Raw genomic sequence first — 18,795 nt, 5'->3', positions numbered from 1 at the left:
TTGCGGGGTCAAATGGTATCTCTATTTGCAACTTTTTGAGAAAGTGCCATACCGCTTTCCACAGGGGTTGCACCATTTTACACTCCCACAAACAGTGAATAAGGGTTCCAGTTTCTCCACAACCTCGCCAGCATTTATTGCTTGCTGTTCTGTTAAATTTTGCTATTTTGACTGGGGTGAGATGATATCTCATAGCTGTTTCATATTTCACTGTTTTCAACACTGAAGCTATTACGCTTCTCTCCTCTCCTCTGCAATAGTCCTGTTTTCTTATGTCTGCCTAAAAGTATGGTACTGTTACAGTCCAAAAGAACTTTTCAATCACATCCAGTTTCATCTCCCTTTCCAATTACATTATGACTGCAACTCTATAAAATCTTTAATGTCAAGTCAGATAGACAGTACTTTTCTTTCACATGTTTTTCTTTAACTATGAAGACTCATGCTAAAGCCCTAAATTTCCTTTATTTTTAAAATGGAACAATTTCTTTAAAAAAGGATAAAATCCTTAAAAAATCATAAGTCAAGAAAGCTTCATCAGGATCAGCAGAACCAAAGATTTCCTGTCCTTGAAGTCAGGATTAAAGACCTGGTTCTTAACCAAAGGTCTATGGACTCCTCAGGGCTACAACGTAGTTTTATAAGGCCCCTCAGTTTGGATGCAAAGTATGTGTACATGTTTTTTTTCTGGAGAGAGGGTCCATACCTTTCATCAGAGATTCAAAGATATCTGTGACCTCCAAAAGGTTAAGAAGTGCTCCAGAGAAAAAGCAAAGACAAGTAAATGTGATTAAAAGACAGAGCCCTTTTTAGGTTGTCTGAAATGCTTCATGTTCTTAGACTCTAAAAGCTAAATCAGGCTTAACGATGTTTTGTAAGAGTGAATGATCAAACACAAATGTAATATATATTTAAAAATATAAATTTGACGCTTCAACGATTTAGATCCTCCCAGAAAAGCTGTGGGTGAGCATTAACATTACTGGTAAGTATATTCGTTTCTCCTGGACATAAGAGCCTACCTACTATTTGGTCCCAAAAGCCTTCTGAGGTCCCAACTCTTCTCACTATTTCTTAGTTGTTGGAATTGATGGAAAACCTCATAAGCAGTTCCTTACTTCACCTCTGCCTTGCATACGGACTTCCGAGCTGTAAAACCACCCAGGGGTAGATGGAATTTGGTCCAGGACTTAAGAATAATAATTGACATAGTTGAGCCTCTACATCTTGTGGTTCCTAACCTTTATACTATAATAGACAAAGTGCTAGTCAATAAGCCTTTTAAGAACTACCTTCCCTCTGTAACTTGATTTGTGCCACTGTTAGAACCTCTACTTGGAATATTATTGCTTTTAATTTTTGACTCAGGTACTTTTAACTTGTTAAATTTGTGTCTTCTAGGCTGCAACACTTCCATGATACATCTTCAAGGATATGAACATGTAAGGCTAAGCACAATTGATAACAGTGCATCTAAATTCCAAAATCAATCTCCACAACAGTCTATGTGTTTCCTATTACCAAAGGGGCACTTTAGAGTAGTGAGAGAAGATCTTCACCCTGAAACCTACAGCGTCCCTTTTCAGCAGGAAGTAGCTATGAGAATACACCGTCCCCCTTTCCTTATGAATCAGGCTGAAGTCTCTCTCAGGGAGGAGTGATAGGGAATGGCAAAGGACACAGACAAAGGAAATTAATCAGAACTGGCTTTGACAAGCACTGTGGCAATGGGACAATTAAAACAGACTTTCAAGTGGGGGGAAAAAGAGGAACGAACTGGAGGGGTAGAGAAAATAGTGCAACAATGAATGAAAAGAAACCCAAAATCTCTGTAAATGTTCATTTAAATTAATAAAGTTTAATAAAAATTTTTAAAAAATACAGATTTGAAAAAAGAACGCTATAAACTAACACAAAATCCATACAGACAAGTCAGTAGAGAGGCTGGTGATTTACACTAGAAGTTTAAAAATGGGATATGAAAAAATAGTACATTTTCTAATATTTCCATTTCTTACTTCTACCCCAAAATTTCTTTTTTATGTGTGTTTTAGGGAACTCTGGTGGCCTATTACGGAGTTGTGCTGCCAACCCAAAGATAACAGTCAAATCCACCAGGTTGTCTCCCGAAGATAGATGAGCAATCTCCTCCTGTGCCACTGAAAGCCTCTGAAAACCCAGTGGATGGTAGGCTCTGAGTTGGTTCAGAGTTGACAGCATGTAACAATGACATGTTGTGTTTTACAATATACATTACAATAGAGTAGTATAAGCATAGTTGACACAGGTAGAGATTATATTTTTCCACTCATCATAACTATTAAAAGACTAAACATAAGCTGTTAATAACACCAACTTAATAGTTAACTGTAGGATAACACAAAATCCACTAATACAAGTTAGACTCGTGGGCTTAAAAAATAGATGCATTTCCATAGACTAGGTGATTAGGGTACTCTGATGTCTTTGTCAATAGGAGCTGCTCTGCTACACCACAGGTGGCACTTCTCTGGCAGTTTGAATTCAGCATCAGTTCCAAGAATAATGGATGGACAATCTCTCTGCAATTTACAGCTTCTGAAAACCTGCTAGAGGGTCAGTTATAAATCGGTTCCGTCTCAAAGGCAATGCGTGTGAAATAAGCGATTAAAGAAATGACCGCCCAGTATCCTCAGTACTTAAACTTACTTTTATCAAGTTATTAAACTGCTGGTCAAGTTTTAAAGGATCAATTTTCAATTGTAGCTAAATTAATCTGTCTGTCCAAGATTCCCAGGATGATGTGACCAAAACATCTATTGGGTAACAGTAAATCACAAACGAACAAGTTACTAAAATAGTATCTGAATTCACTCTTTAAAAAAACAAAAAAAAAAAAACTCCTTTCTTCCAGGAAAATAATAATCTAAACGTAAGAAACCGACCAAGACATATAACGCTAATAGCTTCTATAGTTATACGTGCCCTTAATCTTCTAAGTAGTCTGCCACAGTATTGCAGCTATCTCATGGTGGCGAGAAAGGAAGGGAAGTGTGATCCGGAGGAAAAGGAACTACTATGGGAATTTGGAAAACTTCTAAATCTGAAACGTCTGTGCCTTTGCTTCAGGCCTCTCAGCTGATTCAAAGTTGGCCCTTCCTGGGGGGAAGAAGTCGTACACTACCTTTAAAAAGGGATGGATGCATTTAATGGATTGAGTTTGGAGTCCTACACAGATAGAAATGCACAAAGGTGCCATCGCTGGCTAATAAGAAAATTCAACTTTGGTAAAGAAACTGGAAGTAGCAACCCAGAAAGAAAAAAGGGCCCCGTGTCCGGCTGGGGAGATGAGGAGGAAACTACTGACATACCGCAACTCTGACAAGAAACCAAGAGTATAACAGGTCGAAGGCACTTCTACAACCCAGTGGAAAAGGATGATCGATGATACAGCTATGAAGAAAACCAGAAAGTCCAAATAAAAAGCAGAGATAACAGCAAAGCCATAAGGAAAAACAGAAAAGGAAGGCGTAGTGTGGAAGACAGAAGGCACAAAAGACATGCGTCTAATTAAGGCAAGAGCGGCAAAACAGAACAGAAAACCTGCAAGGAGTTCGCATAGAAGGCGCAAACCATGATGCAGAATTCAAACCCCGGGAAAGTCTAACTGAGTCTTTCTCCCCTTCACGTTACCTTTAGCTTATGAAGCTCGACTGTCTCCGCCGCCATCTTGTTACCCCTCTACTCCTCTAGGCTCCCATCCACTACCTCTGTTCACAGGAGCTCCCGCCTAGGGGCAGAAAACTACGGACGGCCAATAGCAGCTACTTTTACTTCCACATCACACCATCCGCTCTTCCTATTCGTCAGTAGGTGGCATCCCTCTCATTCCCTGAGCTTCCCCCCGCCTTTCCAAAGGTGGGACAGAGAAAAGGGTGGAGTTTGACTCGGCTGGAAGATAGAAATGGTGACCAATTGTGTGTTCTTATTACAGACTGCCAACCAATGAATGTTGGCAGCGCTGATTCTGTTTCACCAATAGGGAAAGCGCAAATAGGCGAGGGCGGGGGCGGCTGCTTCCTGGAGACTACAGGTGTAGAAACCAGCCCTGTGGTCCCGGAGGGACGAAACTGTCAGGTAGGGGCTACTGGGAAACTGCAGAGGAGCTGCTGAAGGAAAAAGGGTGGGAGCGAAGAGTGGGAGAATTAAAACCTGAGAGAGGAGTGCTAGCGAGAGCCCGCTGGGGACCAAAATACGAGAAGGTAGCGAAGCAAAGCATGAGGCGGGTCCTGTAGTTTGGAGAATTTTATAGCTATGGTAAAGAAGCAAAGCACTGCTTCGGGACCTTACATCGGTTTTAAAGCCTGACGTGAATTTAAAGAGCCACTTTCAAATGACCAGAACCACCCAGAAGTGAGGACCAGGGCTCCATCTCTGGAGGCTTTTAGCTTAGGTCTCTTTCTAGCCCAGTCCAGATGGCCAGGGCAAATTCTTGTACCACCGAGGCTTGAGAGAAGACATGGGGACGAGAGACAGGACTAATAGGCCCAAAGGAAAAAGGGATAATGAATTGTTTTAACCCCTTAGCTTTCCTGGTGGCTTCTTGATTCCTGTGACTCCTCTAGAGTTGCATGATCCTGTAAACGTCTGTAAAGCAAGAGATTCCTAGCTTTCTGTTGCTCCGTGGAGTGTCTCAAACCTAGGTGTATTCCATGTTACAGTTTAAGTGTTAAAACTACCCATCTCTAGAAATGGAGAGCGGCAAATTCTTTCTATATTGTAGTAATTTCCCCAAGTTTTCCATTTTGCTTAATGGGGTCGTTTTTTCACTCCAGTTTAGAGTTCAAGGCATTTTGGCTAAGGGGGTAGAGTGCAGAGGGCCAAACTCAAGTTAAAACTTAATTGACCTCCTGCCTGATGCTCCACATGGTAGGATGAATGTTGGGGTGGCACACAGTGAAGTAAACCCCAATACCCGAGTGATGAATAGCCGGGGAATATGGCTGGCCTACATCATCTTGGTAGGACTGCTGCACGTGGTTCTACTCAGCATCCCCTTCTTCAGCATTCCCGTAGTCTGGACCCTGACCAACGTCATCCACAACTTGGTGAGCACTAAACCACACCTTTATACTCATTCCAAGGCTTTTCCACAACAGCCAAAATAACCAATTCTTTGGGGCTTTATGTCTTCCTGTTGGGATCCCCCTAATTCCTACCTTAAAATTCCTAGGCTGAAAGATCACCTTCTGCCTCTTCCCTCCTCCCAGGCAATGTATGTTTTCCTACATACAGTGAAAGGAACACCCTTTGAGACCCCTGACCAAGGAAAAGCTCGGCTGCTGACACATTGGGAACAGATGGACTATGGGCTTCAGTTCACTTCTTCTCGAAAGTTCCTTAGCATTTCTCCCATTGTACTGTAAGTTTGGGGGGGATATGGGAAATGATGGGTTGGAAAGAGCTCTAAGAGCCAAGTTAGAAGGCTCACAGGAACGTTTGGAAAAGCACATTACTTCTGAAAACATGGTATAGACTAGTTCTAGACCTAGGAAAAGCTGTTAAAAAGTAGAAAACAATAATCAACTATTCCTGATTATTTCCCTTTGTGGTAGGGGAATGAAGACAAGACTGAGGAGAGAGATCAAGTAAACTAAATGTTTTTGCAAAGATAAGTGAATAGAGAGAAAAAAAAATGATATAAAATCTAGGAAGCTGGATGTGGGTGTGGGAGAAGGATGGATAATCTCCCATGAGATTAACTGCCTCTGAAAACCCACTGGAAGGTCAGTTATGGGTTGGTTCTGACTTGATGATACACATCAACATGGGACAAAGCACCCTTCATTTGTCATTTTCTATGTGTGGTCTAGTAGTAAGGAATTGTGCTACCAACCCAAATGCACACAGATTGAATCTACGAGCAGTTCCCTTGGGGCTTGAAAACCTGCTGAATAGTCAGTTCTGCCTCCACGGCACAGAACAACAACTATTAAGAAACATGCAAACTGACTGCAGTTAAAGATTTTATCTGATGATCTCCCAACCCCAAAATAAATATTGTTGATATAGCTGGAATGCTTTCAGATGTTCTAGAATTACATGCAGTAGAATAGATCATTTAAAACAGTATCAAAATCACTGGAAAATCATGAATATGTGTATGGAAAGCCATCCTCTCATTCATCCTATTTCTTCTCCCTAGCTACCTTCTGGCCAGCTTCTACACCAAATATGATGCTGCTCACTTCCTCATCAACACAGTGTCACTGCTCACCGTACTACTTCCTAAGCTGCCCCAGTTCCATGGGGTTCGTCTTTTTGGCATCAATAAATATTAAGAGATTGGCTGGGGACAGGTCCACAGGCATAGGAAAGAGATTTGAACAAAGGACTTCCCTTCTCCATACAATCTTTTCTTTTTTCATACTATCTTTAAAATTTAAGAATTGCACACCACACCCTTTCCCTTATTTCCAAGAAGAGATTGGCAAATGAAGCTCCCTAGGACTAGCCATGCAAGGGAGGGCCAAACCTCATCACGTTCCAGCTATATTTTTCTGTATATCTTACTTAAAATAATAAAGACACTTTTTTCAAATATGGTTACTATTTGTTAAGTAGGGGAAACAGGACCATGTCCTCAAGGATAGAAAGAGAATGTATAACTCACTATATAAAACTTCTCTAAACTTTTAAATTCTCTCTTCCTTAATAGTTAATGAGCTCTGGTGGCCTAGTCCATAACAAGGTGCACCGCTAGCCCAGAGGCCGTGCCTTTCTGGTGATTTGAATCCACCAACCGCACAGTAAGAGAAAGATGAGCAAGCTCATCCTGTGCAATTTACAGCTTTCGGAACCCAAAGGAGCTAAAGCTAGGAATTGGTTAGACTCCATGGCAATCGGTTTTTCTTCCATAGTCCAGTAAGGGGTGCCCTTCACTTAATACAGTATGGAAAGGACCTCAGTAAGGACAAAAAGTTCCAGTTACATGGGGAAATAAGAGAGGGAAGATACAGTTTGCCAGATATATATTTATAGAAAGATAATCCCCTGGCTTTAAATAGGTATGTACATAAAAATATGAACAAACTTAAAAAAATACAAACCCTTGGATCACAAGGGGGCTGCTGAAGAGCCCCCAATGCTTCTCCCTCAACCATGAGCAGAGAGCATGAGTCGGCTTCATACAAAATTCCTTCTGGCCATTTCTGACTACCCACAAGGGTAAAGATTGGATGAAACCATTCAAACTTCTCACTCTGAACTCTACACGTCCTACAGTTAGGGATACATGGCCTTCTTGTTCTTTTAACTAGTACAGGGATAAGGAGGGGGTTCTATTCTGAAATCAGACAGGAAATAAAATACTCATAGTTTAAAAGAGGAAAGAATAATTGTCATCTGCTCTAAAAGCAAAAGACAAGATAAAGGCATGTAAACCCCACGGAAATAACCAGTTCCCACACCACTATGGGATATATTGTCCAGTCCAAGGCCTAAGTTCTTTGCTCTACCCATTTCCTATTTCTTTGGTATTGTCAGAAGACAAGATTTAGTTCCTGGGTTGGTGGGGGGTGGGGGGAAACGACAGGATAGTGGTTCAGGGACTTCCTAAACGTGCTCAGTGAACAGTTTGCACTTAAAATGTTCCCTTTTTTTAAATATTGAAAAATAAACACATCAAATTCCATCCTGTGCTATACACAGCCCTTTTGACTCCCTGACATTGATTTGAGGAAAAAGAAAGGTTGTCAACGCTGGAAGGGCCTCCTCACTTTCTTGCGCCGCTTCGGTTTCGTTTCTCCCTTGGGTACTGTGCTGTTGGGCTTGGAGGCTGTAGTGGTCCCGGGCCCAGACTGAGGAGTTGCAAAGAAGTTCCCATTGGGCATCTGGCCTGGGGGTACTTGAAAGATCCGGCTCAAGAAATCCTGAAGATCAGCAGGAGGGGTATCTGAGGTGGTTCTAAGAAGAAATAAAGAAGCAGGAAATGTTAGAGTCATATGGTTATCTACATTAAAACACCAGGATAGTTTCTAAACATGCTAGAAGATGAGGCACTTCTTGTTGGCTGCCAACTCAAGGCAACCCATAAATTACAGAGAACTTCTCCGTAGAGTTTTCTTGATTATCATCTTCACAGGAGCAGATTCACCAGACCTTTCCTTCACAGAGCTTCTGGGTGGGTGTTAATTGCTAACCTTGTTAGCAGTTGATCACAAATCCCTTGCACCACACCCAGATTCCTAGATGAGGCACCTATGTGTCTTAAATTGTATGTCATTTTAAACCTTATTCAAAACTAGAATCATGAAAATTTTCAGTAGAAAACTCAAGCAAGACCTACACCTCAAACCATACACAAAAACCACCTCAAAGTGGATCAAAGACTTAGGAGTAAAATCAAGGACTATAAATTTCATCAGAGGAAAGCTTGGAAGAAATCTAGAAGCCCTAACCCACAATATGAACAGTCTTCCAAGCACCTTGAAAAAAAACTAAAACCAAGAGAGAATAAAAAAGATGAATGGGACCTTCTAAGAATCAAATCCCTATGCACATCCAAAAACTTCTCCAACAGGGTAAAAAGGGAAGCCACAGATGGAAAAATATTTGGTAATGACATCTGATAAGGGACTTAAATCTACAATTTATAACGTACTCCAGCACCTCCACAAGAAAAAGGGAAACAACCCAATCACAAAATGGGCACAGGATATGAACAGACACTTCACCAAAGAAGACATTCAGATGACAAACAAACACATGAAGTAATGTTCAAAATCCCTAGCTCTAAGAGAGATGCAAATCAAAACAACTATGAGATATCATCTCACTCCAGTAACAGCAAAGTTCAACAGAGCAGCAAACAAATGCTGGTGAGGTTATGCAGAAATTGAAAACGTTATTCGTTGCTGGTGGGAGTGTAAAATGGTGCGACCACTATGGAAGGCGGTCTGGTGTTTTTCTCAAAAACTTGGAAATAGAAATACCATTTGACCCAGCAATTTCACTGCTAGGAATATACCCTAAAGAGACCAGAGCTGCCACCAGATAGATGCACACCCATGTTTATTGCTGAGTTATTTGTAATAGCAAAGAGATGGAAGCAAACCAAGTGCCCATCAACAAATGAAAGTATAGAAAAACCATGGTATATTCACACAAATACTTTGCAGCACTGAAAAACAAGGAACTCAATACTTCAAATGTGGGTAACTCTGGAGGACACTAAGCTGAATGAAATATTTCAGTCACAAAAGGAAAACTGCTTTCCCTGGCATCGGCTGCACATCATAGTATTCATTGCCTCCTTGAGGTCATCATGCAGCTTGGACAGAAACTCATTCACTGATTGGCTCAGTTCATTTTCTGCCATTCGTTTCCTAAGAGAAAGGTTTGTAAGTCAAAGTACTGAGGGACAAACAAAGGAGATAGATCTGTTAGCTAGCTTCTTGAGGCCCCTGGCTAGCTAGAGAGACCAACAATCTTAGTTTCCTCAGTCTTGACCTTTATCCACCAATTCGGGGCCTCTGCTATTGAGGAAAGGTCATTTAACCACTGTTATAAAACAATAATGGCATGGAGGTTAGGAGGAACAAAAGAGATAAATAATGGACACTGCTTTGGAACAGATGAAGGAAAGAACTGTTTAAAAGGAATATATGATTACACATTATTTGCATGACAGCAGTCCAGAATAAGAGGTGCATAGCAAAGTAGAGTGGGGGAGGGAGGAAATTATGCAACAATGAATGATTATTTTTTTTTAAAAAAAGAAAGGCTAACTGGGGGTGGGTAGAGGCAAATCAGCAATAAAGAATGAATGAATAAATGAAAAATCCAACTTTTTTGTAAACGTTTGTTAAAATCACAATTAAAAAAAATAAATAAAAACCAAACTAGAATCATAGATTATTGAGAAGAAATACAGCCTACCTCTGCCTCCCACTCGTGCCTGGGGCCCGAGAACCAAATGAGATGTGATAAGGGACTCTGTGGGTATCTGGGGAAATGCCCACACGCTGGCATCCAGCCCACTCTGCAAATGTAAGAAATAATCAACCAAAATGTTTTAGTGCATGTATGAGATCAGGAAAGGAGAATTTATGCTTAAAGAGGGCAGAACTATACCTGTGATGTCATACACCTTTCCATCCATCAGTGCAAAGTAGGTGATCTTGAGGCCTAACATGCTTGACTCTGCCCAAAAATCACCTTCTTCAGCAGGATGCAACCTATTACACTCAGCACAGTATCTGGCATTCTTTGGCTCCCGGTCCATTTCAAACCTCCTATAACCCAAAAAAGGAAAAGTCTTTGAAAATTTATCAAACCTACCTACTGTACTATGGTCTCATCACTGTTGACAAATAAGGTTGAAACTTCTAAAATTATCTCTATTCCATTGTTGGACATACAAATACACCCACCCTCAAATATTAGAATTTTCTTTCTTATTATTAATACAAATCCCCAATCATTTACAGCATAACAAAGAAACCAGGGACTTAACTCACAGCCTATATCCCACAACTGCCAATACTATTCACAAAGGTCTTTGGCTACACAGTCTCTGAGATCTGTTGAATCTCTGTCTTCCTCCTCCTTCATACCTATGCTTTCCCTGGCATCGGCTGCACATCATAGTATTCATTGCCTCCTTGAGGTCATCCTGGAGCTTGGACAGAAACTCATTCACTGATCGGCTCAGTTCATTTTCTGCCATTCGTTTCCTAAGAGGAGAAAGGTTTGTAAGTCAAAGTACTGAGGGACAAACAAAGGAGATAGATCTGTTAGCTTCTTGAGGCCCCTGGCTATCTAGAGAGACCAACAATCTTAGTTTCCTCAGTCTTGACCTTTATCCACCAATCCGGGGCCTCTGCTGTTGAAGATAGTTGATTTAAGACTTCTGACAATTTTCCATCTTCAACTTACATCTCATATTCCTTCCGCCTTTCAGGGTTGCTGACAATGTCCCAGGCTGCCCGCAGAACCTTGAAGGCCTCTTCAGCTTGGGGATGACGATTTTTGTCAGGGTGAACCTATCAAGACAGAGATTTCATTTACAAATTCATTCTAATAGATTACTCTCCCAATGTTGGGTCAAGATAACCTTTTATCAAAGAATTCGCTTTCACCATCCTTTTGGAGAGTATTGTTAAGTCCCAATATTTCATTCATCTGGCTAACATCTAATAATAGCTATTACTTTAAATTATTTTCATTAAAAGCTCAGTTTTTCCACTGTTAAATAGAGCAATAATCCACCATAGGTTATTGATAAGATTTAATAAGAAAGTATATGAAGTATATAGACCAGAATCTATTTGCCTGGACTATCCCAATTTTAAGGAGCTCTGGTGGTTCAGTGGGTTACATCAGGGCTGCTAACTAGAAAGCCAGTGTTAACCCACTGGTCACTTTGAAGAAGAAAAATGCCGTATTGAGCTCCTATTAAATCGTAGCCTCAGAAGCCTGATGATAGGTCACTATGAGTTAGTCTGACAGCAGTGGGTTTGGCTTTTTGTTTTGAGTATTCCACAATCAACATTCTTGGTTCCAACAGCCAGGAAATCAAGAGACATATTGCATTGGGAAAGTCGGCTGTCAGGGAGCTATCCAGAGTACTGAAGAGCAATGACGTCAGTCTGGAGACTAAAATGTGCCTGATCCAGGCCAAAGTCTTAACAACTGCTTACTATACATCAGAGAGCTGGACAATGACTAGGGATAATAAATAGGAGAATTGATGCCTTTGAGGTGTGGTGCTGGAGAAGAGTGTTGGATATACCATGGACTGCCAGAAGAACAAACAGGTTCATCCTATGGAGGGTGAAGCCAGGCTGCTTCTTGGAGGCAAGGATTCTGAGACTTCATCTGACATACTTTGGACATGTTGCAAGGAGGAACTGGTCCCTGGAGAGGGACATCATGCTTGGAAGGGTAGAGGGACAGAGAAAGAGAGGGAGACTATCAATGAGATGGATTGATACAGTGACTGGGGTAATTGAGGATAGGTATGTTGGAGATGGTAAAGTTGGCACAGGATAGAGCAGGGCTGTTGTACATAGGGCTACTATGAGTCACAAGCGACTTGACAGCACATAACAACAACAACATTATTCCAGTTTTAGCATGACAAGCCCACATCTCAAGAAATACCTCAATCTCAGGCAAAAGGGATAGGTAGTCACCCTACCTAGTACACACACACAGCCAAACACCTATGTGGTTTTCGACAGTCACTCAACCTAGGATACACATATCAAGTTTCACATTATCAGTCACAAAGTAAGAGTTCTAAAAATGTTCCATCTCAAACTGGTTGTTTTCTGCTTCCTACAATAATCTGCTACTTCTATCCCAGAACTGAAACAGGGTATCATAAAGCTCAAGGGTTTGTTACACACTCTTTAGCCTTTTCTCCAAGAAAATTATCCCAATGTTCCTAAGGTTCTACTCTCCCCTGCCCCTAAAATAAAGGGCTAAAGCTAGTCCCCTAAGTAATGCCAAATAAAAAGAATATTGTTAAATCTCTCATCCTCAGGCTAAAGGAACATCCTCTTCATGGGAACGTTGGGGCTCATATTAGCAAAGGTAGTGAGACCTTTTTCTTTAAAAATTCCCACATATATTCTGGACCAAGGAGTGTGGTAACTGGTGTGTTGAGGATGGCAGAATTTAACTGCATTTCTAAACCAAGTTGAAAAATGAGAGGAGGATTATTATTATTATTATTATTATTATTATTATTATTATTTTGTGTGTACCATCAATCAGACCTGACTGGTACAGGAGGAGACTGTCCCTCGTTCTTCAGCAGAGCATCTGGTGGACTCGAACCGTGCACCCCTGGGACCGCAGCGCAGCCTCCCACCACCAGGCCACCAGAGCTCGCCAAGAGTATTTTTTAAAGTGCTATTCTCTACAAAAGGATATCTACTAAAAAGATATGAAGCTGAGAAAAGATCTCTAATATTAGTAAGAGTGTAAATAGTCATTCCTTACTCTTAATTTTTCAGACTGTCTAGTATGAGGCATGCATTTTCAACAAAACTAATTTAGTTCTTTGGTAAAATATAACCCTGGTAATTTACTGAGCCTCAAGAAGTTTAAAGGGAGCTCTAGTGGCCTAGTCCATAGCAAATTGCACTATTAACCCAAAAACCAAGCCTTTCCTACTATTCTATTAACAGCTCTAGCTCCTCAGGAGGAAGATAGGCAGTTGCTTTCAGGTATAACTTACAGCCTCGGAAACCTGATGAACCGACCCATCAGAAGTGAGATTTAGTTAATGGGAAATCTTGGTGTCCTTCAACTAGCAAAGGATCTGCATACTAAGGTGTTTTACCAATCCTGTTCCATGAAATTCAGTAAAAATAAACTTTCAATGTAATTTGCACACATTTCTTATATTCATAACATTTATACAGAAAAAAACAATTATATATCAGACAGCAGCAAACTAGTAATATGACTGCATGCTTGTATTAAACCATTTCCTTCAAGCACATGGTGCATGACTGACTACACTCCCCTTTATCGACTACACTCATCCACATGGTCCTATAATGATGGCTGTGCACACCCATCTTTCTATGATTTCTATCCGCCTTCCCTTTTCTACTTTGAGTTGCTAGTCTTGAAATAGTTTGTTTTCTTCTACCTAGGTCTGAAACAATCACTCACACAGTTCCGTGAGCCTTCCTACACTAGGCACATATTTATCTCTCAGAGAGAGGTGGTAGGGTTTTCCTGTGTTTAATAAGCTTTCATTTGTTCAGGGCAGACTAACTGAAGGGCTCTCCGACAAATCCTCTTTACCTAGTCAGAAAGACTTCACCTGAACATTCAGGGTAAGTGATTAGAGTTTTGCTTGATGCAGCTGGCTCATTTTTATAATGATAATAAAATTACATGGAAATAAACAGAAAAACCCTTAACAAAACTAAGGAAGAGCAGAGCCACAGTAGAAGAGGAAAAGTCTATGCAATTCTAAATTACCCTTCAACTTCAAGCTGACTTCTTGCACTGCTTTCCCTTTATCCCATTCTCCCCCAAACTGAAACAGAAAATATGGGAGCAAGTGAGGAACAAGGAAAGGAAGGGTACTTACCATTACTGCCAGCTGCCTATAGGCCTTCTTCAGTTCTGTATCTGATGCTGTAGCTTCAACTCCCAGCACATGGAAAGGGTTTAGCTCATCTTCAGGAACCCCAGCCATAGTCAAGAGTCGAGCCACTTCCTCTTCCGGCTGGAAGTAGCGTCCACTAGCTACAGGTGTGTTCCCCTGATTGTTAGTCCTCTGTTTCACCCAAGGCAACTCCAGCCAACCCCACTGAACCATTCTTATTAGCTGTTGCCACGGCCTGCTATCTCTCAGCAGAATCAGGCAACGCTGCAAGGCAGGGGTATCCAGCAGAGAAAAAAGCCAAGTAGCCTTACGCCTCCAGCCTAATCGGTCACCAAGTCCCACCAGAAACCGCCAGCTCAACTGCAGACAGCCCAAAAAGAGGGCCAGAGCCAGAAGTAACAAAGCACCCAGTAATCTAAGAAAACGGGTGAGCAGGCCTATTCCACAGCAGAATCCCTGGTGCAGAAACTGGAATACCACCTGGGCCCAGACCCCCAGCCGCCCAGCCCAGACTCCCACCCAGATTCGAAAAAGGTCCAAATCACTGCCTTTCAGCTGCCTACATGCATAGATGAGATGTCCACAAGTTTCCACGTACTCTCCTACCAATACCAGCAGTTCAATCAGCCACCAGAAGCCTGCTTGTCCAAGCTGGCATAGTTCTTGTGCTCCCCACAATCCCAGGCCTCTACGTCTATCTGCCTGACTTCGTTTTCCACTCAGCCTATGTCGTCCAGGGGACCGGGGATCTCTGCGTCCACTTTCTCGAGCCTCCTCCTTGGCTGGGAATCGGTGCCGCTGTTTCCGGGGTAGAGGTTTCTTTCCACTGGACACACGTGAAAACTCACTGGAGAACTTAAGAGGTTCCTCATCATATTCTTCTTCCAACTCTTCATCATCCCCCAAAGCTGGAGAGGTACAGTGGTGGCAAAAGTTGCTAGAAGAGCTATCTCTTGCATCAGAGTAAAGACCTTCAGGGATCCTGGGGGTTCCCTGGCAGTTACAAGTAGGTGGAATGGAAAGAAAAGAAGGGCTTCCATCTTCCTGGTACCCAGCCTCATTCTTTCTTGAGAGTTCCTGGTCCACTTCTGACTCTTCTTCTGAAGACATCTCACTCTGATCAGGATCCTCTCCATCCCTGGGGGGTCCTGGACCCCTTGGGGGGCCATGGTTGGGATCAGACCAGTGGGCTGGGTTTGGAGGCTGTAGGTAGTTAGCATCTGACTGCTCCATGAGGCAGTGGGTACCATTATGAGCAGTCCCTGCTGAGTCCGTGGGTCCTGAGAACGAAAGTATGTCAGAGTCCACAGAAGGTCCTAAAGTCCTGAGGGAAGCACCACCACCGTGTCGAGCTCCACACAACCCTCTTCCTCCGGGATGCTTCTGGGCCATGACCCCAAGGGCTTCCTGAGGGTTTTAGGTCACAGCCATTATGGTAGGTTCTGATGCCTGTAACAAAGCTGTCAAGAATGGGTCTGAGAGGGGTTAAATAATCTTACATCAGTATACATTTAGGACAGTCATCTCCTTCCCAATGGAGAGGATGTCTTCTCCAAGTTCTCTTGGAGTATTCATTACTCCAATAAGCCCACTACTACTCATTATTCATTACTCTTAGTGGGCAAAAAGCTCACTATTCACTCATCTGTCAGTATGCTGTACCATGGTGGCTTATGTGTTGCTGTGATACTATACCACTGGTGGTATAACACCCAGGGTGGACTTGATTTCAGTGGAGTTTCAAGACTAGGAAGCAAGACTGACTATCCACGTTTGCATCAATGGGTCCTTGAAACCTTTATGTATAGCAGAACATTGTCTGATATAGTGCTATGAGATAAGCCCTTGAGTTTGAAAGGCACTCAAAATATGACTAAGGAAGAGCTTCCGTCTCAAAGTACTGTCTCTCTTAATGACTTGGATACAGTAAAAAAAAATCTCACCCAGTGAAGGACCTTCATTTACTGGTATGGCAAAATTCAAAACGAGGAAAAACAGCTAAAAAAAAAATATCCATTAATAATTACAACATGGAACATACAAAATATGACTCCAGGAAAATTGGAAGTTCTCAAAAATGTAATGGCACACAAAAATATCTATCTCCTAGGAGTCAGTGACTAGTCCATTACAATGGACTAGTGTTGACTATTTTTAATCAAATGGTCTTCTATGTCAAGAATAACAAACTGAAGAGGTTTAATCTCACATTCACCATCAAAAACAACATTTTAAGGTTTACCCTGAAGTATAATGCTGTAATAGATAATATCCATATTAATACAAGAAAGCTCTATAAATAACAACTATTATTCACATACATGAACAAACTGCTGAAGTCGAAGATGATGAAGTTGATGATTTCTATGAAATTCTGCAGTCTGAAACTGATTAGCATGCAATCAAGATGTACGAATAACTGATAACTAGAATGCAAAAGCTGGAAACAAGAAGAAATGGTAGTTGGGATGATAGAAATGAAGCCAGAGATCTTATGATAGAATTTTGTAGAATTTGAAATTATTTGTTCATGGAAAATATCTTTTTCAAAACACATAAACAGCTACTATACACAAGGACTCCACTTGATGGAATACAAAGGAATTAAATTTACTATATCGGCAAAGAGATAGTGGAAAGCATACTATCATAAGAACAAAGCCTGGGGCCAAATATGGAACAGACTATCAATTGTTTATATACAAATCCAAACTGAAGAAAATTAAAACAAGTCCATGAGAGCCAAAATGCAATCTTTGAGTATATCTAACTTGAATTTAAAATGCATAGATTTGATGCACTGAACACTAATAAGAACAGATGAGTTGTGGAATAACATCCGAGGAAAACATGCATGAAGAAAATAAAAGTTCATAATAAACAGAAAAACCAAAATGGTTGTCACATGAGACTCTTAAACTTGCTCTTTAAATATAAAGTGCAAGGAAAAAATGATGACATAAGAAAGCGGAAAAGAAAAAAAAAAAGTGGAAAAGATAATTTCAAAGGGCTACTCAGAAAAACAAAGTATTATTATGAAATATAATAATGCAAAGTCCTAGAGGTAGAAAACCAAAGGAAAAATACACTTGCCATTTTTCAAGCTGAAAGAACTGAATAACGAATTCAAGTCCCAAGTTGAAATCCTGAAGAAACATCAATAGAAGATGGAAGTCACCATACCAAAAAGAAATTATGTCCAACCATTTTATGAGATAGCATATGGTAAGATAATATAGAAGGAAGAAGGTCAAGCTGCACTTAAAGCATTGGTGAAAAACAAGGATTAAGGAGTTGACAGAATATCAGTGGAGATGTTTCAGTAAATGACTCAGTTGCCTACATCAAGACAAAATTTTGAAGATATGGCCAACTGACTTTGTGCCCATTCCAAAAAAAAAAAAAAAGATGACCCAACAGAATGTGAAGATTATCAAACCAAACTATTAATATCACATAAAAGTTAGATCTTGCTTAAGATTATTTTTAAATGGCTGTACATCAACAAGGAATTGCCAGAAATTCAAGTTGGACTCAAAAGAGGCCATACAACAACGGATATTATTGCCGATATCAGCTAGATCTTCACTGAAAACAGAGTAACAGAAATGTTTACTTGGGTTGTACTGTCCATGAAAGGGATATGGTTGTATGTATGAGTCATAATAAATTACGGCTAACATTGTGAAGAGTGGAAATTCAGAACCTTTGTGATCCTACACAATCTACACAGAAACCATAAAGCAGTTGTTTGAACATAACCAGGGAATAGAATACTGCCATAGTTTAAAATCAGGAAAGGTGAGTTATCAGGGTTGTAGTCTTTTACTATATTAATCGTTATATTGAGCAAATAATCTGAAAAACTTGACTGTATGAAGGAGAATGTGATACCACTATTGAAGGAAGATTCCTTAACAACCTGTTACAGAGATGAACAACTTTGCTTGCTGAAAGTGAATGGGAGTTGAAGCACTTATTTAGGATCAGAGACAATAGCCTTCACTATAAATTGCATCTCGACAAAAAGAAAACCGAAACCTTCACAGCTGAAACAACAGGTTGTGATTTTACTTGAATCCACATCACCTATGGAAGAAGCAGACAAGAAATCTAAAGACAAACTGCACTGGAAAATTCTGCTGCCACTAAAGTGCTAAAGAGCAAGTATGTCAGTTTCAAGACTAAGGTGTACTCTCCTATACATGGTGTTTTCAATTGCTTCATATGTATGTGAAAGTTGGATCATGAATATGGGAAGAATTGATTAGCCTTTGAGCTGTGTTAGCGAAGAGTACTGAACATCCTACAGTCTGTCAAAAGAATAAATAAATCTGTCTTGGAATAAGTGGAGCAAGGATGGTGAGAATTGTCTCACGTATTTTTGGCATGCTATTCAGAGGGACGAGTCCTTGAAAAAGAACATCAGGTTTGGCAAAAGAGAGAATGAATGGAAGTCCCTCAAAGCAGAGTGAGGATAAATAAAGGATCACGCAAGGTTTCGATTTGCTATACATAACAGGGTCTCTGAGTTTAGAGTCAACTCGATGACACCTAACAGCAGCAATAAGCCAGAACCAAACTAACCACAATTCTACTTCCTCCTCCAAATACCCCTAGTTTTCAGTTCCCCTGAACTGAAATACTAACGAGAGGTGCCTTAAAGGGTGTGGTCCTAG

General features: G+C 40.8%; 3 protein-coding genes across 3 annotated transcripts in view; 1 reads left to right on the top strand and 2 right to left on the bottom strand.

Moving 5' to 3' along the window:
* Window positions 1–3,708, bottom strand: part of SARNP (SAP domain containing ribonucleoprotein) — a 98,677-nt gene extending 94,969 nt beyond the window's left edge. The window contains exon 1 of the mRNA XM_006897686.1: window positions 3,673–3,708. Within this exon, the coding sequence (XP_006897748.1) occupies window positions 3,673–3,708 (36 nt within the window). The remainder of the gene's footprint in view (window positions 1–3,672) is intronic.
* Window positions 3,709–4,912: 1,204 nt separating this feature from the next.
* Window positions 4,913–6,375, top strand: ORMDL2 (ORM1-like 2 (S. cerevisiae)). The gene is made up of 3 exons (XM_006897653.1): window positions 4,913–5,087; window positions 5,250–5,401; window positions 6,185–6,375. The coding sequence occupies exons 1-3, from the start codon at window positions 4,914–4,916 to the stop codon at window positions 6,318–6,320; spliced, it is 462 nt and encodes a 153-aa protein (XP_006897715.1). The 5' UTR covers window position 4,913; the 3' UTR covers window positions 6,321–6,375.
* Window positions 6,376–7,648: 1,273 nt separating this feature from the next.
* The window catches only part of DNAJC14 (DnaJ (Hsp40) homolog, subfamily C, member 14), an 11,525-nt gene continuing 378 nt past the window's right edge, over window positions 7,649–18,795 (bottom strand). Inside the window, exons 2-7 of the mRNA XM_006897652.1 lie at window positions 14,099–15,565; window positions 10,918–11,024; window positions 10,596–10,715; window positions 10,114–10,274; window positions 9,919–10,021; window positions 7,649–7,944 (exon numbers count right to left, since the gene is read on the bottom strand). Of these exons, the coding sequence (XP_006897714.1) occupies window positions 7,734–7,944; window positions 9,919–10,021; window positions 10,114–10,274; window positions 10,596–10,715; window positions 10,918–11,024; window positions 14,099–15,508 (2,112 nt within the window). The 5' untranslated portion in view covers window positions 15,509–15,565 and the 3' untranslated portion in view covers window positions 7,649–7,733. The remainder of the gene's footprint in view (window positions 7,945–9,918; window positions 10,022–10,113; window positions 10,275–10,595; window positions 10,716–10,917; window positions 11,025–14,098; window positions 15,566–18,795) is intronic.

Source organism: Elephantulus edwardii, unplaced genomic scaffold (genome assembly GCF_000299155.1).
Source record: "Elephantulus edwardii isolate Elephantulus edwardi_28Jun2011 unplaced genomic scaffold, EleEdw1.0 scaffold00212, whole genome shotgun sequence".
In the NCBI taxonomy this organism is placed as follows: domain Eukaryota; kingdom Metazoa; phylum Chordata; class Mammalia; order Macroscelidea; family Macroscelididae; genus Elephantulus; species Elephantulus edwardii.
This window is presented reverse-complemented; position numbering and strand designations above follow the sequence as displayed.

Coding starts and splice junctions, on each gene's coding strand:
- ORMDL2 (XM_006897653.1), top strand. CDS start 4,914: ATGAATGTTGGGGTGGCACACAGTGAAGTAAACCCCAATACCCGAGTG. Junction 5,088..5,249: donor CCAACGTCATCCACAACTTG/GTGAGCACTAAA, acceptor CCCTCCTCCCAG/GCAATGTATGTTTTCCTACA. Junction 5,402..6,184: donor AGCATTTCTCCCATTGTACT/GTAAGTTTGGGG, acceptor TCTTCTCCCTAG/CTACCTTCTGGCCAGCTTCT.